This window comes from Eptesicus fuscus, chromosome 7 (genome assembly GCF_027574615.1).
Source record: "Eptesicus fuscus isolate TK198812 chromosome 7, DD_ASM_mEF_20220401, whole genome shotgun sequence".
Taxonomy (NCBI): Eukaryota; Metazoa; Chordata; class Mammalia; order Chiroptera; family Vespertilionidae; genus Eptesicus; species Eptesicus fuscus.
The window spans coordinates 81,364,149-81,389,223 of NC_072479.1; the positions used below are offsets into that span (position 1 = coordinate 81,364,149).

Here is a 25,075-nt window from a genome sequence, read left to right on the forward strand (position 1 = left end):
ACCTGATGATGGAGGAGGGCCTTCTGGGAGGCTGGGAAGCAGCATGTCAAATACACAGAGGTCTGCATAGCACAGCAGGCTCAGAACACCTGGACGACTGGGGAGAAGGTGACTGTTAGTCTGGCACCATTCCAAAGCACATTTCTTCCTTCTTGTGCCACATCTCTGGGAAGGTGAGATTTCTATAAAAGGGCTCATGTTTCTGCTCTAGGAGATAATAACTGCCATTCTTTAGCCAGGAAATAGCCCCTGAGAAGTAAATATGGAACAGTTTTCAGAGATCCTCTTATCTTCACTTTGTTTATCAGGGAGTTACACCTGTTCATTTATTTGTGCTAGTCATTAAATTATCCATTTCAAGTCAGGACAATTTCCTTGGATTAAATTCTGGGGAAAAATACATAGATTCAGAGTCCCATTTCTCATTCTTTCACTTTTCTCTTTAGGTCCTTTTATTTTTGTACATATTTGTAGGCACAGCCACAGACTGTTAGCTTGAGCATAGTCTTCCTCTCTATAGCCATATTTTTCAAGTTTGGCATAATAGATTTCCAGTGAAGATAATCTTTTTTTAAAACAAAACAAAACAAAACAAAACAAAAAGCACACCAAAAAGCAGAGTTGGTTAAACCATCTGACTTAGAAATCTCTGTAAAGATATTAGTATTTTCCAAGTAAAGTACAGTGATGTTCAGCCAATATACAGAGCCTGTGAAAGCTGTTAAATTATTAACTTTTCATTTTAGATTATTAGTCACCATCAGTCTGGACAGATCATCCGGCAAGCTGTTTTTCATTCAGTAGTGCATTGCACAACATCAAAAGTTAATTTGAATTTGTAAAACCAGTGCTTGTTTTGGCATGGCTTTTGAAAATATATAAATATCGTCATCGTCTTGCTAAAATATGATGTATTGTGTTTTTAGGTGGTGCAGGCAACAGGAGGTCCTGAACTAGCCAGTTCAGTACTCAGCCCCCTATTGACTAAAGATACAATTGATTTCTTAAATTATACTGTCAATACAGATGAAAGACAGCTGTGGATGTCATTGGGAGAAACTTGGATGAAAGCCAGGTAAACATATGAGTTTAGCGTCTAATACCTATAATACTTTAAGTATTGTTATTTGTTTATTGCATGGATCTAACAAGACATTTATTTAACCTTCTATGTATGAAGACTAGGTGTTACAGATGAAAACCCATGAAAGGTTAAAAGTCTGGGGGAGAACATAGAGGTGTATGGAATACAAGGCATAATAAATGCCAAACTGACTCATAAACAAACTGCTATTGGTTGGCAAGGTGAAACGGTCAGGAAGAGGATTTAGAGAGGAGGGTAGTTAGTGTTCAAAGAAGAGCTGGCATTTAAAATCAATAGCTAAAACTATTAAGTAGAGAGATGCATGTTTCTATATAGACATAAACATACACAAGAGTTTGCTAGTCACTCTTTCATTCACTTTACACAGGTACGTTATTATTCCCATTTTACAGATTAGGAAATTGAGGCATAGAGAGATAAACTAATTTGCCCAAAGCCAAACAACTCATACGTGGCAGAGCTGGGATTTGAACCTAGGCAATCTGGCCCTATAGTCAATGTTCATAATTATTTCTCTAAGCTGCCTGTCAGCAGGATGGATAGGATTTCCACAAATACATAGCAGAGACAGGATCTTTCCAGTAGAGAGAGAAGCTTGAGGGAAGGCATGAAGCAGTAGATTGAAATATGAATATGTGTTTAACTAGAACATAGACTTTGGGTAGTGGGGGATTGTGGAGAATAGGGAGGAGGAATGGTGTTAAATGAGGCAAACAGAAATGAGCAGGGCTGGGTTATGAAGGCTCTCAGTGCCATGCTATGGAGTTGGAGCAAGGCTCTATAGGCTGTGGAGAACCGATAACTTTGTGAACTAGAGTGTGATATAAACACATATGTGTTTTTAGAAAGATCATTCTTGTAGTTGAGTTTAATAAAAACAAGGACAGAAGTAACTAGAGGCAAAGAGTCCCCTTTGGATAATAATGCTATAGTTCATTATTTTTTAAATTTTTCTATTAAATGTATTGCGGTGATATTGATTAATAAAATTATATAGGTTTATATAGGTTTCAGTTGTACAATTCTATAATACATCATCTATATATTGCATTGTGTGTTTACCATCCAAAGTCAGATCTGGGACTAGAATTGTGGTGTGGAAATGGAAAGGAGGAGGGAGTAATTTTAAGAATTGTATCTTGTCAATAAAGTGATTGTGGAAAACAGATCATTAACAATTGCAGTGTTCAAGTTTGCTGAGCAAAGCAAGTTATAAAAATGTTTCTCTTCATTATACATGAATAAATAATTTTTGCTTTCCTTATTTTTCCAAGTCTTTTTTAAAATATATTTTTATTGATTCAGAGAGGAAGGGAGAGGGAGCAAGAGATAGAAACATCAATGATGAGAGAGAATCATTGATTGGCTGCCTCCTGCACGCCCCCCACTGGGGATTGAGCCTGTACCCAGGCATATGCCCTTGACCGGAATCAAATATAGGATACTTCAGTCCGCAGGCTGACGCTTTATCCACTGAGCCAAACCAGCTAGGGCTTTCCAAGTCTTTTTATTTCTCTCAATACTTAAGGAGGGAAGGAATCACTCACTATGGTCACTTACAAGCTTGTCTTCCTAATGCGCTTTTTAAAAATATATATATTTTATTGATTTTTTACAGAGATGAAGGGAGAGGGATAGAGAGTTAGAAACATCGATGAGAGAGAAACATCAATTAGCTGCCTCCTGCACATCCCCCCCCCCCGGGGGATGTGCCCACAACCAAGGTACATGCCCTTGACCGGAATCGAACCTGGGACCCCTCAGTCTGCAGCCTGACGCTCTATCCACTGAGCAGCCAAACCAGTCAGGCTTCCTAATGCTTTTGAAAGGGCTAGCTTAAAAGTAATGGCACTATTTTGTTTTCCTTTTTCAATTGAAACATATAAACCATTCCCAAAATCCAAACCATTTGGACTTTGGCAACTACTTGTGTTAGGATATGGTTTACACATTGAATGTTTTACCAAGAAGAAAGCTTTTTAAAAGCCCTGCAGTTGTTTTTATTTTGAAAATACTAGAGGCCTGGTGCACGGATTCGTGCATGGGGGGGGGGGTGTCCTTCAGCCTGGCCTGCGCCCTCTCACAATCTGGGAGCCCTCGGGGAATGTCTGACTGCCGGTTTAGGCCCAATAACCGCAGGCCAGGCCAAGGGACCCTACTGTTGCATGAATCCGTGCACACACCGGGCCTCTAATATTAATATAACACCCTATATCATACTATGTGTATATCATACCATGTAAAAACTCATAAAATAGATTTCTTACACCTACTAGATTTATGTATATTATGATTTTATGATAAGCCTGAACAAGCTATTTTAATTTCTAAGAGTATTAGGGAATGAATACACTGACTTAAAAACTCATAAAGATAAAAATAATCATGAAGGTACATAATAATCTGAATGCAATGGCTAATTTCATTATAGTAGAAATATAATCTGAAGAATTAAATCAGGTGTGAAAGATAAACAAATTTTAGCAGAAATGAAGCCATAATTTCTGTCCTAGTTATTTTTATGGTTCATGAGTGATTAGGGGCTTGTAGAAATAAGTGTCACTCAAAGTCATTAAAAAATGAATGGATAATGATGGTGATTACAGACTAGTCCTAACTTGATTTTACTTATTAAAATGTAGCTGATACATTTAATTTACAAAATCAGCAATGTTTTATTTTTGGGGACTTCATAACTTAAAAAATCATAAATCTTAAGAACATTCTCTGGTGTTTCTCTTTTGAAAAATATATCCAATATCAGGAGGTTTCAGATGATGGGAGGGGAATGAAGGGAAAGATGACAATCTGAAGCTACTTTAGATACTAGAGAAGTTTATGTTCTAAATACTTAGCACATTTCTAGCTTCACGGTCCCTTCCCAAATTTCGAAAACATATACCCATGTTTAAAAGTTGAATGAATGAGGATTTGAGGCATGGTGTAAAAACAGGTAATGAAGCAGAATTCAATCCTCCTTTCATTTTATATGTGTTAAATATGAGGTGAACATGTTTACTTTCCCTTTTTGGTGCAGGGAAAGCAGATTAGGTATGCACCGTTTTTGTCGTTTTATGCATTTGTGTTTTTTAGCTAGCCTTGAGCATGAATACATTTCTTAATTTTATTTTTTGTGCATCTTAATGTCCTTCTACAGAGCAGAGTGGCCAAAAGAGCAGTTTATTGCACCGTATGTCCCACGGTTCCGCAGTGGCTGGGAGCCCCCCATGCTGAACTTCATGGGCGCTCCAATGGAACAAGACCTTTACCAGCTGGCTGGCACCGTGGCAAATGTAGCAGAACATCAACACAGACATGAAGCAAAGAGATACTCCTCAGAGGTGAAGGTTTTTAACATAGCTTTTGCAGAAAATACTATGGTCTGTGCAATTTATTATAATTCCACTGAGTTCTCTTTTTATCTGAAGATATATTCTAGAATCAGTGATGAAATGTTCTGCCCTTAGTTACCTCTCTCTCTCTCACCTCATTGTTGTGACAGTTTCTATTTTCCTGTAAAGCCCAATATGAGTTCATATCATCCCTTCCAGCCTGCCAGCTGTCCCCCAGCCCATCCTGCCGGTGCCCCCTCATCCTGCCAGTACCCCCTCATCCTGCTGGTGCACCCTCATCCTGCCGGTGCCCCCTCATCCTGCCTGTGGCTCCCATCCTGCCGGTGCCCCCTATCCTGCCAGTACCCCCTCATCCTGCTGGTGTACCCTCATCCTGCCAGTACCCCCTCATCCTGCTGGTGTACCCTCATCCTGCCGGTGCACCCTCATCCTGCCTGTGGCTCCCATCCTGCCGGTGCCCCCTATCCTGCCAGTACCCCCTCATCCTGCCGGTGCACCCTCATTCTGCCAGTGCCCCCATCCTGCCAGTACCCCCTCATCCTGCCAGTGGCTCCCATCCTGCCAGTGCCCCCCATCCTGCCAGCCCCCATCCTGCCGGTGCCCCCCATCCTGCCAAGTGGCTCCCATCCTGCCGGTGCCCCCCATCCTGCCGGTGCCCCCCATCCTGCCAGCCCCCATCCTGCCAGTGCCCCCCATCCTGCCAGCCCCCATCCTGCCAGTGCCCCCCATCCTGCCAGCCCCCATCCTGCCAGTGCCCCCCATCCTGCCAAGTGGCTCCCATCCTGCCAGTGCCCCCCATCCTGCCAGTGCTCCCTGAACTCCAGTGATCCCATCTTTTTTAAGTGTGTTCTCTTTCTCTTTATCTGGGAATTGCCCTCCTACCACTGGCTTATTCTTTCCATTTTTCTCTCCCATCATCAGACCCTCAAGACACTTCCCAGAACCCAGGTTCTCTAAGCTCGTCCCAAGCAGGTCTTTCCTGAAAGCCTTAATTCTTTTCTTTCTCCCTTTCTTCTCCCTCCTTTCTTCATTCTTTATTATGTGGAGTGAAGGGTCCCGAGTTTGATTCCAGTCAAGGGCACATGCCCAGGTTGCGGGCTTGATCCCCAGTGTGGGGCCTGCAGGAGGCAGCCAATCAATGATTCTCTCTAATCATTGATGTTTCATTGAGAAATATGTATATTTTAAAAAAATATTTTAAAATATGTATATTTTAAAAAAATAAAACAAACATACTGCTTTGAAAATAATTTTTTTCTAATGTAACTTTTTCTTCTGGCTGCATATAAGGGTTTAGGTGGAGTCCATAACTGCCCTTCCCTCCAACTGAGTGATTAAGAAGATGACCTCAGAGCTCTGGGCAGTGGTTGGCAGGCATTCATCCCTGTCTGTAATTTCATAGTTCAGACCTCATCACTATGAGTTTTTTTCCTCATAGAGAGCAGAGTTTTTAGAGGGATAAATGTAATCAAACATGAAATCATTTTACACTTGCTGTTGCTATAGTTACAGCTGACTATTTTCAAATTATAGAAATTTCCAGCTTAGAGTCTTCATATATTAAATAAGAAAATACATCTACTTTATAATTATGCCTCAGAAATTCACATTTGTGAGTTCTCTTCTGTGAGTTCTTTTTCAGTTTGTGTATTTAAAGAGAGGGTAATGTATTTGGGACTTCCAGTGTAAAAGTTACCTCCTCTCACTGAGCAAGTAATTTTAAAAAGAAGAATTATTGACAATCCTTCCTTATAATGCATTATCTCATTTTCCAGTTATAAATGATTTCTCAGAGATTAAAAAAAAAAAATGAAAGGCGCCTGCTAGCATTTCTAGGAAATTTTATACCCTAAGATTTTGTTGAAAAGCCAAGTACTGATGATTGAAAAGGCATAAAAAATGTAGTCATTCCCAGAAGAGAGATTTTATTATACTTTATTGCCATTATTATGCATACATTCAGGGCAAGCCTTGGCTGACTCAGGTTTTGTTTAGAATCGAGGCCACAGGTGAGGCGGAGTGACAAATGCGGTGGCAGCGCGCGCCTTCACTTCCGCTGAGCCGGCAGCAGGTCCACACAGGCCGTGTGGTCGTCAGAGTCACTTGGCATCATTTCCTCCTCCCTCCGACATTCCCAGTCACTCTCAGGGCCCGGTGATCTCATCCTGGTTGCCTCCCTCCGTGGGTGATTTTAACAGTTTCTTGAACTCCTCCCTATATTTATAACAGCCTTCAATAAAAAATTGCCTCATCATCTAATTCCCCTACTCTCTCCTTGGGAAATGATAAACTGAATTAAGTTATTTGTTTTTTATTTTTCACCTTTATTGAGGTATAATTGACAAAAAATGTAAGATATTTAAAGTATCTTTACGTAAAGCATCACTACCATGTTTTAACCCCCATCTAGTTAATTAGCACATCAGCACAGCCATCACCTCACATATTTATTTATCTTTGTTGTTGTTGAGAACATTTAAGTTCGACTCTTTTAGCACATTTTAATTATATAATACAATGTTATAAATTATAGTCACCATGTTTTACATTAGATCCTCAGGCCTTTCATAGCAGAAAGTTTATACCCTTTCACCAACTTCCTATTTCCCCCAGCCCCTGGCAACCATTTTTCTACTATTTCTATGAGTTTGACTTTTTTTTTTAAGATTCCACATATAAGTGGTACCATGCAATATTTGTCTTTTGCTGTGTGGCTCATTTTACGTACCATAATGCCCTCAAGGTTCATCCATCCATGTTGCAAATGGTAGAATTTCCTTATATCTCATGGCTGAGCAATATCCCATTGTAATATATATCTTATATACATATACGTACCACATCTTCCTTATCTACTCATCTGTTGATGGACGCCTAGGCTGTTTCCATATCTTAGCTATTATGAATATGCTGAAATGTACATCAGGATGCAGATATCTCTTCAAGACCCTAATTTTATTTTCTTCAGTAATATACCCGGTAGTGGGACAGCTGAGTCATATAGTAGTTTTATTTTTGATTTTTGAGAAATCTCCATACTATTTTCCATAATAACTATACCAAATTACATTTCCAACAACAGCACAAGAGTTTCCTTGCTCTATACCTTTGTCAACATTTTGTTATCGTATGTCTTTTTTATAATAGCCATCCCAACAGGTGTAAGGTGGTATCTTATGTGGTTTTAACTTAGATTTCCCTGATGATTAGTGATGCTAAGTGCTTTTCATGTACCCATTGACTATTTGTATGACTTATTTGAGAAAATGTCTGTTCAGTTCCTCTGCCCATTTTTTAATTGGATTTTGTGTTTTTGGCTACTGAGTTGTATGAGTTCTTTATGTATTTTGGATATTAACCCCCATCAGATATAGGATTTGCAAATATTTTCTCCCACTTCATAGATTGCCTTTTCACTTTGTTGATGGTTTGCTAAGGTAATTAAATGGTGGAAATTGTTTATTTTTATTTGTGTGTTAAGTGCAGCATCCCGATATAGTTCCTAGGAATAATATGATATGGATATTTAAATATCAACACTGGACCATGGAGACACACCTCATCTGCTCAGTCTGTGATAAACTCAGCCCTATTCCTGCCAACTTTGTCATTAGAAATAACTGTATTAAACAGGTGCCCAGTAATTTTCTAAACCATTCCCAATTTTAACTATTTACCTCCGGGAGTACATAAACAATTGAAATAGCCAAGGAATCCTAGTGCCTCAGAGTCTGTCATGTATCCCCCATGCCTCACTTTACAAAATGGAGCAGTACAAAATCTTTAGATGAATGTGTTGTTGTTTTTTGTTTGTTTTTCCCCATAATTTTAGAAGCATGCTGCTCAGTGAAACCATAGACCTCAGTCTCCTCTTGGTTAGCCCAGTAAGCCCATGTCTGAATTGTGTTAACTGCAAACGGAAGTGACTCTGGCATTTTCTCCTTCTGGACTATTGACTGTTAAGATCAATGTGTTTCTGCCTTTTTATGTTCTCTTTAACAGTAAATCTGATAATAGTGCTGCCATTTAAAAAATAATACAAAATAGTTTCTGTGTACATTTTAAATAATAAGAAAAATGAGAGGGTGGTATAATGTCAATGCACAGAGTTCAGATGATTTTCATGTGACAATATTTACCTTGCTAGAGTGGTAAAAGACTGCTTCTTAAACAGAGAAAGCAAGGGTTAAGGGTCTTGTTGTTGTTTTTAAACCACTTTTATTTTATGTAAGCTGTTAAAGTCTGTCTAATCCTAAAATCACCTAGTACTGAAATTCCTGAGGGAAGAATGTATGGAATAGGCATACCTCATTTTATTGTGCCTCACTTTATTGCTCTTCACAGATGTTGTGTTTTTTGTTTGTTTGTTTGATTTGTTTTTTACAAATTGAAGGCCAGACCATTCAGCAGCAAAAATATTACTAGTTGCTTTATTGGGTACTGGCTTTATTGCAGTGGTCTGGAACCAAACCCGCAGTATCTCCGAGTTACGCTTGTATTGTTTTTATACCTGGACATTTCCAGAATTAAGATTTAGCCTTTGCTCTAATTACTTTTCTTATTATAAATAGGTCTTGGACAAAATGTATTTACCCCATTTCATAATTTATTCACTTAATGGTTATTAACTTAATGGGCAATTACTTGAAAATGAAACTGATCACAGTATAGCGGAGTGTTCTTATTGATTGACGTCAGTGCTCATTCAGTTAATTAATGTTGGTGATTCTTTAATCCAGGCGTCCTCAAACTACGGCCCGCGGGCCACATGCGGGTGTTTTTGCCGTTTTGTTTTTTTACTTCAAAATAAGATATGTGCAGTGTGCATAGGAATTCGTTCATAGTTTGTTTGTTTTTTAAACTATAGTCCGGCCCTTCAACGGTCTGAGGGACAGTGAACTGGCCCCCTGTTTAAAAAGTTTGAGGACCCCTGCTTTAATTTCTCCTTCCCTGTCTTTCAGCAGTCCAGTGTATCAGAGTACCTTCCACCTCCACCTGAGGGGTATGCATTCAATAGCATTTACACAAGAGGGCCTCATCTGGACCAAGGGGACGCTGCTGCTGCTTTTAAGCCAACGCCTAATCGCCATGTAGATAGGTAATATTCCTTGGGCATCACTGGGAGAGTTGTGGATGACTGTCTCTGATTTAGTGCAAATAGAGATGCCAGTGTCTGCATTGTTCACTACTGCTTTAAACTGTCCATCTGTCAGTCATTTGTAAAGTTCCAGATGTTCCATCATAGAACTGGCTTTGATGGACAAAACCTCCAGTCCACAATTCTAACATAGCACAACTGCCTCAGGATGACTTTCTCTTCTTAAGATGATGTTTCTGACAAAATATGTGAATTAAGAAGAAGAATGGCTTTAAAATTCTCAACTGTTTGCACCAGATGGTCTGTAAGGATTTTTCCAGCTCTGTATCTTTTAAAGGAGATAATTTTTATCTTTTCTCTCCAGAAACAAACAAATCTTTCTTGATATAGAAATACTTAAACTAAAGATAAACTAAATATTTTAATGGAGTCAATGCCTTATTTGCCATTTTACCATTTTGTCTTACTGTATTCTCACTTTCCAGTTTTACATTTTATTAATTTCCCCACATTTTCTCTCTCAAAAAATTTAATATAGGTAGAGATGGGAAATTGAGATGGGTAAGCAATAAAGGAATTGGAATAGGTTCACTTTTTCAATCTCGTTTTCCAGCCACTACAAGTGAGGTTGACATAGAGGCCAACCCATATAAGACAAAGAAAAGGTGAAATGTTGGTAGCAAGGATATGGGAGAATGATCACTCCGATGAAGTGGGGAGAGAGCTTGTTCTGTGCTCTCCTACCTCAAAGCCTCACTCACCACGAGTGTCCCAGTTATTTATTTATTTATCTTTCCAGTATGCTCTTTTCTTAATAGAATCTAAAGAAGGTGAGATTCTGTTGGGAATGATGAGATAGTTAATATTTAACTAAAAGGTGTGAAAATTATACAGGTATTCTAATTGAGTGCAAAGAAGAGTCAGCAATGAATAATACATTTTGCAAATGTCAACATGAAATACTTTTTAATTTTAGGTGCAATTTTAGTAGATATACATGAAAATCACTTTTGAAGTTTAAAAGTTATTTCATTGAAATTCTTCTTGACTAACTCATTACTCATCCTCATATTTTCTTCTTCCTTTGTTTCTGTCTTAGTTGTCAATAATCAAGAAGTTTTTTCAGATTAGTGATTCTTACTTTTTCCTTTTGTTTCATAACTCCAGTAAATTGGGATGGTTTTTCACAGCTAGGTAACTAGAAAACAGCATCAGTTTTCTCATGGAATTTTATACATCACAGATTATGTAAGGGACATTCTTTTAAAAGTTGCTACATATTTTTACTTCATTTAGAGAATACTGTGGTGAATTTCATAAATTTAAATGGAATTTAGTGATGAAAATTTCATGAAGGGGTATTCAAGTGTATAGATCTTAGAGTTACCAAAACTTAGCCACAGAAAGAATTTTTTAAAAATACATTGGGTAGTGGGTAGACCATATAACTCAGTTGTCTTTATGGAGCCCACCTCTCAGCTGGGCTGTTATAATAGGGGCTGGATAGTTAATAGACACCTAGGTCATTAATTATCTGTGTTGCTAAGAAAATTTGTCATCATTATTGTAAAAACTGAAAGTTCTCATTTGATATGAAATACACAGAGGGTTGGAATTTATTTTTATAATAATTATTATTCATCTTAAACTCTGTTATATTCCAAGAATGCAGTAAATACCATCTGAAGTATATTCACTGTTCGGTGAAATTACTATGTCATTAGAGAAATCACCTGTTGAACTTAACAGCCCTCACCTTTGAAGGATTATAGTTTACTGCCATTCAAAAGCAAGTAGTGTTTTAGCGAAGTCTTGGGTCGTTGCTTTCTCCATGTCTACCCTATATTAAATGTAAATCTGTTATTCCAAATCAGAAACAGAGACCATATCATTTTTATTCATTCCAGGTCTTTTAGGAAATTTTGGTACATCTGAAAAATTACAAGGTCTGATTTTTCAAATTGATAGCTATGGTCAGTGTATACCCAGGTTTAATCTATAGAAAGTGAGAAAGTGAAGATTTGTAAATTCTGAAGTACTTTGTAAGTGCATGCTGGCAATCGCTTCTGAGACACTCAAGATAGCAAAAACTTAAAGGAGAAATGCAGCCGTTTTCTCTTTAACCTGCTGATTATTGAGTGCACAGTGGCAGAGAGTTATTTTGCCTGTGTTACGGTACTCAGCTCTGCATTATCAGTTGTGCTTATTTTCCAGATCGTAGGAGAGAAGAACATGAGGGAGGAAAGATAGAAACTGTTTTTGTAAGTTTGGGAGTGATTGAATCTTTTATCTTATCCTCTCCCCCGACTCCCAATGAAATCTTAATAGAATAGGATCATATACTAGACATAAGGATAGGAAATCCATGGAACACAGTTTAGAATTCTTATTATTAATAATGTATAATAATGATTTAGCTATAGTTTCACTTTTTCTCATTTTTTAAATATACCAAGAATAGCCAATAGTTAGTATATCTTACAGCTCATCTTTTTTCTTTGTCCCTGAACCTCTTGTTCTGGAGTCACAATCTAAGAAGAACCATTTACCTATGGAGACAGGATACATTGTGTCCATAGCTATCTGAGGACCTTGGTGGGCAGCAAAAAGAATGGCCACGTTAAGAGGAGAAGGATGACGAGCCATTTTAGTCCCTTTTGCTTTTCATATTGTAGAGATATGTGAGGAAATGTGGGGTTGTAAATGGAGGAGAAGATTAGAGCGTAAAATTAATTCATAGCAGTTAAAGTTATTTTATTATTAAAATGAAGAAAATAATATTAGTTCATTATTGATATATATCAAGGTTTTATTGTATTATATACCAAAGTTTTTTAATTATGTTGTTAAATCTATTAATGGTAAGTTAATGATGAAAAGAAGTATTTGGTTTATTAAGAAAGTTTTATTTTTTTAAGTATAGAACTCTTAGGTCCTTCCTATTAAAATAAGTTTATAGTAAATTATTTAATTAATTTGGAAGTGTTATTGGTTTGTACTTAATCCATCCCTTCCCTTGCAACTTAGATAACTGGATAAAGCTTTCCTAAAATTGGACAGTCATAATTCTTAAATATATATTTGGTTAATAAATTAAACATATTACTTGAATAGTGAAATCAACATATAATTGAAGTTACTACTCTGGAAACTATCTTCAGTCCCCTTTAATTTTATGTAAAAGGCTAACATTGTTTTTATTTCCAACTTAAAAAATATTTTTATTGATTTTTTTAATATAAAAATTTAACATTGATCTTTATCCTAATTCTTTCATGGTAGAAGAAGATAATTAACAAAGCAATATCCACAAGGTATATTTAGTGCTTAAGTAATTCAGACTTGCAGTCTAGATTTGGCTTAGTGCCAACTAGCCTTGTGAATTCGCATTACATATTTTTGCCCTAGCCATAGTTTGTTCATTTTAATAATGAAAAGTCCAAAGTTTCTTTTAATTTTCATATTCCATCAAATATCATAAAACTAAACTACTGTCAAAATAATTTGTCAGAATGTTTCCTGGTAGGAATTGACTTACCTTAGTGTTTTACTTCCGTTTTCAGCCTGTAGGAAGAGCTAGCAGAATAATCTTTTTTCTTTCTTTTTATAGACATTATGATCCACAAGTAACACAACCCAAGAAATATGCCAAATCCAAGTATGAGTTTGTGGCAAGGAACAACAGTGAGCTCTCAGTTCAAAAGGATGCTATTTTAGAGGTAGTAGCATTTTACCTTTACATACTCTTAGTAAAGTGGATTTATTCTATTCCTTTTTGGGTATATACCTAAACCTTTCTCAAAGGAATGCTGAGGTCAAGCAATTATTCTTCAGTATCATTTTATTTTACTAAGGGTAGAGCAGATTAGGTACCTGTGTCCTTTTAGGAGGGGAAGTACTTTATCTGTTTGTTATTGGTCAGTTTGTTTCATTTCGGGGGTCGAGTTGGGGTGGGTTTCTGGGCTTACGTTGCCCTCTTTCTCCTCCTGGGCTTTATTCATTTTAGAATCAAGGCTACTTATCAAGTCCCATGTATATGTACCCTATATTTTAATAAGAGAAAACATTGTCCCTCTTCCTGTCCTAGTACCCTGGCACAAATATACCCAGCGCTGAGTGAAGTAAGGGTTGTTGGAATAATCTACCATGACTCCCAACTCTCTTTTCTTAGTTTATAACTGAGTGTTAATCTTTTTAAATTATAATGTGGGATAAACACAGCAGTTTTAAAAAAAAAAAACACACAAGGTTTGCATAGTTTTCCTTTTTATTCCAAGGATGGAGACAACATGCAGACCTTTCTAACCGAGTTGTCTGAGTTACCTATAAGTACTTCAGGTATATTGCCAATACACAGTTTTGAGAGGTAATCTAGGCCTTGGATAGATTCACGATAGTGGCCCCATACCTGATCTATACTAATAATTGTAATACTTAGTGTAATTCCTATGAATCATTCATGTTAGAACAACATGTTTATGCTAAGTCAGTTTACTAGAAGTTAAAAAAAGTTTCTTGATCTAGAAGTAAAAATTGAATTTCCTTCATGGATTGGTTTTGGTACAGAAATGATGTCTCTATTTTCTCGCATAATGACAGATCCTGGATGATAGGAAGCAGTGGTGGAAAGTTCGAAATGCAAGCGGAGAATCTGGATTTGTGCCAAATAACATTTTGGATATTGTGAGACCTACAGAATCTGGATTAGTGCGTGCTGATCCGCCATACACACACACCATACAGGTAATTATGATTTTTGAGCAAAACTTTAACAAATTTTAAAATTTATTACTCTTAAAAAGGATTTAAATATTTTTTTTTGTGTGTTAATCATTTTGAGGTTTAATTGGTCGTATAATTTTTTTCTAGGGTATTTTGGGGGCAATGGTGAGAGACATAAGGAAGAATTATACATATGTTTTATGGTTCAGATATTTAGGATATTGCTCAAAATGTTTTCCAGTAAATGACTGTTTCTCTGAATGCTATTATTTTCATTCTTCAATGTTTTTAACATTTGAAGAAGCAGTATTTCTGCCTGCTCACTCTTACCTTCTATTCAGTGGCTTCCTCTTGTTAGGCGATGGTGCGTAGACAGTGGCTGGAGGATCCAGCAGTTCATCTGCACCAGCCTTTGCCCTCATTCTCTTCCATGTTCTGCCACTGGCCAACCTTGAGCTTGCACTTATCTCCACCTGAGTGTTTGTTCAGTTTTCCTCTCTTGATTTTAAGATTACAATGTACTTATGCTATAGGTTGCATGGGTCAGGCTTTCTCTTCTTGATCATTGAACAATCCTCGAGTCCTATGCCACCTTTCCAGAATTGAAGTGATGCTGGTTAAGGCATTCACCTTCACACCTGGATTCACTTGCTACTCAAGTATTGGGATGTTTGGTCTGACAGGATCTCTAGAGTCAGATCTGCCAACAGAGCCAGAATAGATGGACTGTCCCATGTGTAGCCTCCGAGCCTGGGGTGGCTTCTCTCCATGTCCCAGGAAGAATTCTTTTAATTTTCAGAATTGTGAGCAAAAGATCATATCTGACCACGTAAAAATGTCATAAATTTGAGTAGAAGCTACATAGAATATGCCGTGAAATAGTTAATTTTCATGCCTAGACTTAGTAAAACACAGAAAGTCCAAACTGAGATTGTGATCATGTGTTGCCATGACTATTCACTCAAGCACTTCTGGCTCCTCATAGCAATTGAGCCTTGAGAGTTCCTGCACTTGTCCAGATCCACTCCTGCCTTATTGGAATCCAAGAATCAAACAGACATTTAAAAGAAAGAATTAGTGTACAATGTATATATCTTGATAACTTAAAGGTTTGGCAATGGAAATTCTGTGTGCTGTGCTTACGTTTTGGCTGGCCTGATGTACATCTATATTACGTACTTATTTTATGTTCATTATTTGTCATTAGCTGTTGATGCCAAAGAAGGAGTTTGAGTTATTCAAGGTATGGTCTTTTCCATTTCCTGTGGGTTTTTGAAGTGAATTTTCTGACTTGGTTTTATTACCTTTTTCTTTCCTAAGTTCTTTCTTTTCTGATTTCGAGGTGTGGTGACTTGACATAATAGAGGCTTCTGTCTGGTTTATAAATGTGAATTATTCATGTTCTTTCCTATAGAGGTTTTGACTGAATTCCTTAAACAGTGTTAGGAGTGTATGCTTGAAATGTATGCCAAAAACAGGGATAGAGTCTACCCGCTTTGAGCTCTAGGGACTGTTTTTATGTTTAACCCATGACTGACTGTTAAAGTCACTATTCACAAGTATGTCCCTCATAGCTGTATGTGAGCAGAATCTGAGTTTATATTTTAGGTGTTAAAAACATTATCCAAGTTTATTTCTATTTGTGTGCATTGTTGCTAGACATGGGCAAACTTTGATAAAATATCGAAAACTTGCAAATAATGTAAATTCTAAGTATTCTCCCTGCCCCGAGATTTCCTAAGGAGTTTAACTTCTTTTACCTCTGCCTGTTTACTGTTTAGGCCTCTCTTTTTCTTCAGTTTTGATTCCTGACTTGAGCCATAGTTGGCTTTTCTGTTTCAAGGTTGCTTCTGTCTAAAATTGAACCAAAAACTATAAATACATATTTTAGGTAGAGAGAGTACTTTGTGAGAACATAAAATCTGTCCCTCCTGTTTTGAACAGAGCCTCATCTTATATTTTTGTCAACTTTGGCACAACCAAGAAGTTTTTTAAGTGCTCACAGGTTTCAGGAGTTTGTTTTGCTACTTTATGTAAATAGAAACTGTGGGAATTGCATGTTTGGGCTTCTCCCTTTTAAACTTTTTAACACTATCTGACTGTCTTCTGAAAATTTCTGGATGCAACTCTGAATGTGGTGAAGTATGTGGACATGTGTACAAAAGCTCTGTGTATGTGTTTATGTGGGGGGGTGTGTGTGTGCGCACGCGCCCTGGTATTAAAAACAATCTATTTTTTTTTTTTATCACCTCCTAAAAATTTGGGGCTGAGCCCAACAAAACCACCAGAATCTTGTAAAATTTTAATAAGCAAGCTTGACAGTCTGCCCTCTGCTATCTGACATAAATACTACTATAAAAGGATTTCTATTCTGAAAGCCTGGATAAAACACACACACACACACACACACACACACACACACACACACACACACAATGATTAGAGTAAGATAGACAAGAAAAAAGCATCCTTGGAAATATATGTCCATCATTTTATATCTCTACAACAGTGCTGCCGGATACCTTTTATCGAAACCAACAAGAAACCTTGCAGCTCACTTCAGATTGACAATAGAGATTGATGTAGATTCCAGTGACCCTAACACCCTAACCCGATAGAACTCCCCTGGATTACAAACATATCAAAAGCAATTCTATGTCCTGTTCATCTTCTCATTCATTCACGCCACAAACATTTACTGAATGCCGGCATCTTGCACGTGATAAAGAGGAAGACAGAGCCTGGCATTGAGCAGGTCCTCCCTCGCGCCCTGCTGTCCCCCTCTGTGCTTGTGTGTTAGGAGCAGTGACCCTCACTCTCCTTAGACATGGCCCACACACTTTCTCCCGTCTCTTCCTTCCAATGATATCAAAATGTTGACGTTTAAAGAAACTTCTTACAAAAAACATTTTGTATCCCTCACTGTACTGCACTGAGATATCTTAGGATTCATTGCTTATGCGTCCTTCACGCTCACAGAGAGCAATGGCGTTATACTCCACGGGACGGTGCCAGTGACGGTGCACATGCTGTGTGCCTGGCATGGTTTAAACACTTCACAAATCTAATTTCTAATCCCCATCACAACCTTACGAAATAGGAACATTTAATATCTGAGGAAACTGAGGCGCAGAGACGTAACTTGCCTACAGTCACGTAGCTGTGTGAAGCCAGGATTGGGACCCAGGATGGTGGATTTCTCCGACAGCCCGGACTCTGATGTCCTCAGCTAGTGTGGAAATAGTGCTTAGAAAAGATTGACATCTCAATTTGTAAAGACAGAGTTTTCGCTGTTTGAGTGCTTACAGGGGTATTTTCTTAGAATAGCTTCACCGTGAATTATACTGGGATAAAAGTTGCTCTGATCAGTCCCCGACCTTGGAATTGGATTTTTGCCTTATGCATCATTTTGTTTTGATTGCAATTCTTTAATTGTTTTATAATTTGCAAAAATAATAATCCAGATTGTGTAATTCACTTAGAATGTAGACATCTTGTAAATGGTGGGAATAAGGGAATTAGATGTAAACTACTTCCATAGAGAACCTACAAGGCACACAATGTGGGAAGTGCGCACAGTCCTGACTCTTATTTTCTTAACCCATGCTGCCTTCCTGTGAAGGAGTGCATGTAAATAAAGGCAGCTCCTGGGGGAAGGGCACGAGAGCAGCCCTTGCCTGTTGCTCACACGCTGGGTTAGAGACTGTCTTCTGATGGCAGGGATGCTGGCACCTGGCACCAGTCGGAATAGGTGTTGAATTGCCCCCGGATGTCCCTGAGAATCAGCCTATTTAATGTCCTCACCTTCGGAGTGATTTTTAACAGCTCGGTAAAGACAGCCGTCCCCACCTAATGTGTTTCCCCCGTGGCTTGAGCAAAGTTTTGAAAACAAAAGGGAGGGAGGTAATAAAGAATTTATTAAAGATATGGACCATAAAAATAGATTGAGTGAAACCACAGGGAAAAGGAAGTAAGTGCTTATGAGGGATGATGGAGAAATGAAGACAAATGACATATCTTTCGATAGAAATTGTGTTGTAGGGCATTGCAGGACTTTGCAATATTTTAGCTGTGCAACAGGTGGACACCCAGGGTGCTCTGTCCCCACCTGGAATCTGCTCGCTACATAATGTTTCCCATATTTCTTTTGACTTGGTTCCCAGATCTCTTAACTCTGTCACTGTTCATCTGCTAGTTTTACCCTTTTGCCCATACAGATTCTCAAGCTGTATGCCAAGAGCAGAAACCAATCCACCCTCAGTTATTTCTGATATACTCAAAGGTGTCATTAAAGAGGTCTTGCATTTACTATTAATTATTAAGTCTATGTGCTCTATATGATTATTATTACAGATATTCTGACTTTATCAGGATACACATAATTATGAATGTCTTGTCATTACCTGTGAATTCAATAGAAATTGTCTTGTCTTCTCTGTTTCTTAGTAAGAGATAGTGTGATCCTGTGGGAAAGCCCCAATCTAGGTTTTGGTAGACGAAATTCTAGTCCTGGTTCTGCCCCTAACTAGCTGTGTGACCTTAAAGAAGGCGTTTCATGATCTGTGCTCCAATTTGCTCAGCTGTGAAATGGAAAAGGTCAAGTTTCATGATCTCCACAATCCAGTCTAGATAGATAAGTTTATTTTCTATATCCATGTAAAAATAGCTCTCAAGTAAAAGTGGAAATATTTTCTACTGGTAACTTGCTGAACCACTAGCTCTTCTAATTTCATGTTATGAATGTTTTGAATGCTCTTTTTCACGCTCAGTCCAGACATTCAGATACAGCTGGGCAGAGTGACCATTTTAGTAAAATGCCTTCATATTCATTCCAGCAGACCAACTGATAATATTCAGTTACTTAAAAACATTTTAAATTACTAGTAAGCTCAGAGCACTCTATCATCAGTTAACTAGAGGCATGGCTTTTAGTCAAGGATGGTTACTTTGTATTTTGCCTCATGTGTTGAGATTTTCACAAATAAATTCTGTCTATACAAGGGTTGGCAAAAGTAGGCTTACATTTGTGAGTACATGAAATACAGTTTACTCTTGTATTATTATTTATTAATTATTGTATTATTTATTTGTAGTACAACTGTAAACCTACCTTTGCCCACCCCTGTGTATAGATATCTATACAAATTACTGCCCAACATGCACATTTACAGAATTATAAAATTTCCTGTTTAGACTGCTCACAAGTTCAAAACTAAATCATAGATATATATATTTCCTTTTGTAAAATCATCTTTACAGAAGAATTAGTCTTATATTTAAGGTACTCTGTGTGTATTCTCTATAAGTGCAAGAATAAGATGAACCTATATCTTAATATTTTAAAAACATAATACTCTAATACACAAATAGTTACTGAAATACTCTATACCCGTGGTCAGCAAACTGCGGCTAGCGAGCCACATGCGGCTCTTTGGCCCCTTGAGTGTGGCTCTTCCACAAAATACCATGGCCTGGGCAAGTCTATTTTGAAGAAGTGGTGTTAGAAGAAGTTTACGTTTAAAAAATTGGGCTCTCAAAAGAATTTCAATCGTTGTACTGTTGATATTTGGCTCTGTTGACTAATGAGTTTGCCGACCACTGCTCTATACTGTTTGCACTGTCCAGGGAGTCTATATAATTAGTTTTCCATGGCTGGATCCGAGTGGTGGAAGTTAATTATATTTTTACAAGCTCCTTCACTGGTTGATTTGTGGGCAGGTAATTTTACTGTCACAAACTAATTTGCTAACATTTTCTGATATTTGATGTGAAGTATAACTGATATTATTTTAGTTCTATCTCCCATGTTAACTTTCTCCTGTGATGTGATTTGCTCTACTTTTCTAATAGCAATTACTTGGGGAGCTGTCAGAGGTAACCCGCATTTGTTCCCTTGTGGCACTTCTTTTTAATATAATTTTTTGAATTCCATCTCTGGACTTAACACCCTCCAAATGTTCCAGCTGTGCCTAGTTTTCACCGCAAAGTTCCAAAGAGACCAAATTTAGAAGAAAAAATGTGTAGGTTAAGTTTTTAAGAATAGTTCCGTTTTAATGGCTCTGTTGGGCTTGCTTGCATAGTTTCCCCTGGGAAGCAGTGTCTCACAGGAGCTTATCTCCAAATACCTTTCTTTAATCCTGGAGAATTCCTACTGAGCTTCAGTGGCTGAAGAAAAGTGACTCATTCTGACTTAATTATCATTAGGAAAGTAAATTTTCCATGGAGTCTAGTAATTCTGACCTATTTCAGAGAAAGAAAAAAGCCAGATTTTGTTTTAAACAGAACTTTAAATATGTGTGTGGGAGATAAAAGGCAAGAGTTGGAAGCAACAGATATGGTATAAAAATAGGTCAACACCAAGCTGACCAATCATCTGTTTGCTCAGAACTGAAGGGTTTGTAGGGACGTAGACTTTCAGTGCTAATACTGAGAAATTCCTGGGCAAACTGGGAGGAATTAGCCAAGATTTCTTTTTTGGTTTTGAAGTTCCAGCACCCTTGGTTCAGGAGGAGGGCAGAGGGTGCCGTTGCTCTCCAAAACATTCCATTAGCTGAGGCTACATTGGAGTCATCAGTTCTCTACCTCCGACCAAAAATAGGCAAGAGACAGAAATACTGAATGGAAGATCAGTGCAATGGATGATAGGTAGAGCGGAGTGGAGAAGATAGGAAGGAACATAGAAAAGTGAATCCGAGGGTCAATAGTGATTCTATTTCCCCCCCCCTTCCAAAGAAAAGCTGACTTGGTTGCCATTTCAGAAGAAGGTGTCAAGAAGGCACGTTTCCCCCTTTTCATTTCAGGGGTTGGAAGCTTGAGGCAGGAAGAATCAAGAAAAGGGGAAAATAGCCCGGCTGGTGTGGCTCAGTGATTGAGCATTGACCTATGAACCAGGAGATCACTGGTTCGATTCCCTGTCAGGGCACATGCCCAGGTTGTGGGCTCAATCCCCCATGTGGGGTTTGCAGGAGGGAGGCAGCCAATTGATAATTCTCTCTCATCATTGATGTTTCTATCTCTCTCCTTTCTTCTCTGAAATCAATAAAAGCATTTAAAAAAAAGAAAAGGGGAAAATATGCAAGTAAAAATGTATGGCATAGTTTATGAAAAATTTTCATATGGTTTCTTTGAATATACATATATGGTTAATCGAATATACATATATGTGTACTGTTGAAGCCTCTGGTTCTGTTGGGTTACCGATGAAGTTGCATTATGTAGCAGTGACAGGAGAACGAAGTGAGGCACAGAGAGCTGGTGAGCCTGTCTCCGGGCTCGATTGTGACAGTAACACACAGTGGATTCAGTTTTCCACAGTATTATGTTGATAGCAGAACACTAGCTGTTCTTATTTTTATGAAAGCCGAAAATATGAATCATATTATAGAATGCAGAGCTGATAGCATTTTTTGTTTGCTTGTTTAATCTTTAAAAACAGCGATTTAAACTCTGACATTTTTGAAATCCTATTGTGAGAATTCACTAACCCTTCATGTTATTATGTGCAAAGGACATTCCCGTCAAGGGAACATTGCATATATTTTAATCAGATGACTTTGGTGTGTGCTAAGTATTACATTTTGGTGATGTTTGCTGTATTTGGTTTGCTTTAAATATTTTATTGGCCCAAATATAGGGACATTGTTTTGTGGGGAATAATCATCATAATGAAATAAACTCTTTTATTTAATATATTAGAAATGTTTCTAGGCCTTGAATGCTGAAGGGGTCAGCAATTTCTGCTTCTCTCGCATCTAACTCCATGGCGTGCTCCATGAATCGCAGCCGCTCTCCTTCCCCCTTCCAGTACCTAGCAGCATTATAAACACCTCTCGATTCTGCTTTCATCCTTGCTTTGTACCCTTCCCACCTTCTCCACCCACTGGCTGGTGAGTCGTAGCTTTTAAAGAGACAGCAGAAAAGAGCCAAGGTCCTGCCCACGCTGGTTTCCACAGGTGTTACTCATTTGCTGTGAAGCGGACTGTGATGATGGTTGGTGTGTTGTTTTTTGAATAATGATTTAATTAAAAGTGATATTTGTGTGTGGTGTGTATTTTTATGTTTTTGATCTCTGTGGAAATTGGGGAGGCCTCTAAATATCACCATTACCTTATATTTGGGCCAATTTAGAAATTAAAAGTAAATAGTACTTTTCTAACCAAAGGACCAGATTACCAAAAGGCCTGCATTTTGCACTTTATCTGCTAATCCTGGATTTAGAATAACTAAAATGGTTTGAGTGCAGTATCTAAACTTTATGCAGATTACAGGTCCATTGCTCTGTATATTTGACGCTACAACAAAATAAGTGCCTTTTGCGAATTTGGAACTTGTTTTAATGCAGTTTTCTATTAGTTAAAATTATTTTATTTAAAGTTTTAGCTATTGTGTGTGGTTTAAGAGGGAATATACATGAATACTGTTTTATAATAGCCTATAGTGATTTGCAAGTTACTGAAAGTTATTGTGTATTCTATCGCATCCATGTTTTCTAATACAAATCCCCATATGGCCTTTGTTCTAATATATGTTTTTGAGTTTCAGTCATCATCATTTAATTAGACGTACTGTTACCCTCAGCACTATCCATCCACAACATTCCCATTTTAACACAGAAAATATCTAATTGTAAGAAATTAGCATTAAGATGATGGCACAGAGTTATGACTTGAATAAATGAACATTTAAAAATTGCTTGCTTACTTTACAGCACAGTTCTTTTAGCTACTGAAATATTGCCCCTCTTCTTAACAAATTACACAGAAACAAAATTAAACAATTTTAATATAACATACATTTAAAGTAAGGAATAGGTAATGCTCTATTTAGTTATTGATATTTAGCCTTCCAGTGCAATGAGAAGTTTTTATTAATGGAAATTATGAAATAATCAGAAATCCTTTGACCTACCCTGGTTGTGTATGATTCCAAGTTCAAATTTAGTTTTCTTAACATTTGTTATTATTATTAATGCTTCTATTTCCTATTGATATATTCTTTTGACTCCTTAACTTACATTTTGATTTTGAGTAAGTACATAGAGTATTCATTTTTTAATGATTATTATACTAAACAGGACTGGGATGTGTGTGTATATGTCTGTGTGTATACACATACATATATAAATTTGCTATTTGTATGTATATACATACATATATAAATTTGCAATTAAGTTTACAAATAAATTGCCAAAAATGTCCTGTCAAAGTATACTTTGTTTCCTAGACTAGGTTTATGTTTTTACAACTTCAAATTAATTGTTTGTCTTTTTACAGAAGCAAAGGATGGAGTATGGTCCAAAACCCACTGACCCTCCCTCTGCTCCATCACCTCCTCCAACACCAGCTCCTGTCCCTGTCCCCCTCCCGCCCACCACTCCAGCACCTGTTCCTGTGTCAAAGGCCCCTGCAAACGTCACCCGTCAGAACAGCAGCTCCAGTGAGAGTGGTGGCAGTTTTATGCGAGACAGCCAGAGGCACAAACAGCTGCCCGTGGACCGTAAGTTCCCCGGGGTGGGCGGGGGGGTGGGGTGGGGGGAAGGAGCGCATAAAATCTGCACAGTGCGTTCTGCAAGGTAAAAGCACTGCTAGGTAAAATATTGTTTATTATTGGTTTTACTGGCACTAAACATTAAATATAAATAACAGTCCTTTATACGTGCATCATGCTCAGTAGATTGCAAAGATTTTCACCTCGTTTTTTTAATCCTCCAAGTAGTTCTGAAAAACAGGAAGCTCTGTCCTCCAGTGTGTGTATTTCTACACATATTCTAACACGGTCGTGGTGGCGGGATGAAGACTCTGGAACCACACATACTTGAGTGTGCACAGTGACACATCACTTACTGACTGTGTGTCCTTCAACCATTTAATAATCCTCTGTACTTCGATATCTGAAAAATGGGGGGAAATAATGGTTTCTACTTCTATGGGTGATTGTGAAGATTCAATGAGATAATGCATAGGAAGCACTTAGATCAGTTGTTCTTGGTCAGGAGTGATTTTACCCCCTTCCCCCCAGGGACATGTGGTATTGTCTGAAGATGTACTTTGATCACAGTTGGGTAGATGCTACTGACATCTAATAGGCAGATCCAGGGAGGTTTAGCAGTATCTTAAAATGAACAGGACCTTTTTCCCTGCAATCCCCAACAGAATTATCTGGCCCAAAATGTCAGTGGTGTTGAGGTAGAAAAGCCCTGGTTGATTTTGACCAATATACCACGTTATAAGCAGTCAGTAAATATTTGCTGATATCATCACCATAGTTTTCCTGCTCCTTTTCCTTATATTTACTATTCTCACATTATATATATATATATATATATATATATATATATATATATATACACACACACACACACACATATATATATATATACACACACACACATATATATATACAGGAATACTAACTTAATATGATCATTTTGCCAATAGCAGTTTCAAATTTGGTCTCTGGTTTCAGATTTTATGTAATTTATATTTTAACTTTAATCTTTCATAAATTTAAATTTGAATGGTTTCTGTGAAAACCAGATTTAAATAAAAAGAAAAAACACTGTGACCAAGTTTGGATTATCCTTCTTAGTACTGGGAATAGCAATGTAGATAATTTGAAAACTAAAGATAATCCTAAGATAATTTTTATTTTGCTATACCTTATTGTATATATCTGGTCCATTTACTCTTTAAATTATGTTTTATAAGCATTATAAAATTATTTTGCATGATCTATATTTTATAGATAAAAATTCTTGGAAAACTGGAACCAGGAAGGCATTTCTTCACTCTGGTGTGT

The 25,075-nt window shown here is 37.6% G+C and overlaps 1 protein-coding gene across 7 annotated transcripts in view; it reads left to right on the top strand.

Annotated features, from left to right (window-relative positions):
- Positions 1 to 25,075, top strand: part of EPS8 (epidermal growth factor receptor pathway substrate 8) — a 178,006-nt gene that overhangs the window by 139,551 nt on the left and 13,380 nt on the right. For 4 of the 7 annotated variants that reach the window (XM_028143985.2, XM_054719241.1, XM_028143984.2 and 1 more), the window contains 7 exons: positions 927 to 1,075; positions 4,263 to 4,446; positions 9,420 to 9,556; positions 13,167 to 13,275; positions 14,156 to 14,299; positions 15,486 to 15,521; positions 23,551 to 23,773. In XM_028143985.2, the coding sequence (XP_027999786.2) occupies positions 927 to 1,075; positions 4,263 to 4,446; positions 9,420 to 9,556; positions 13,167 to 13,275; positions 14,156 to 14,299; positions 15,486 to 15,521; positions 23,551 to 23,773 (982 nt within the window). The remainder of the gene's footprint in view (positions 1 to 926; positions 1,076 to 4,262; positions 4,447 to 9,419; positions 9,557 to 13,166; positions 13,276 to 14,155; positions 14,300 to 15,485; positions 15,522 to 23,550; positions 23,774 to 25,075) is intronic. The other 3 variants (XM_054719242.1, XM_054719243.1, XM_054719244.1) reach the window with 3 other exon arrangements.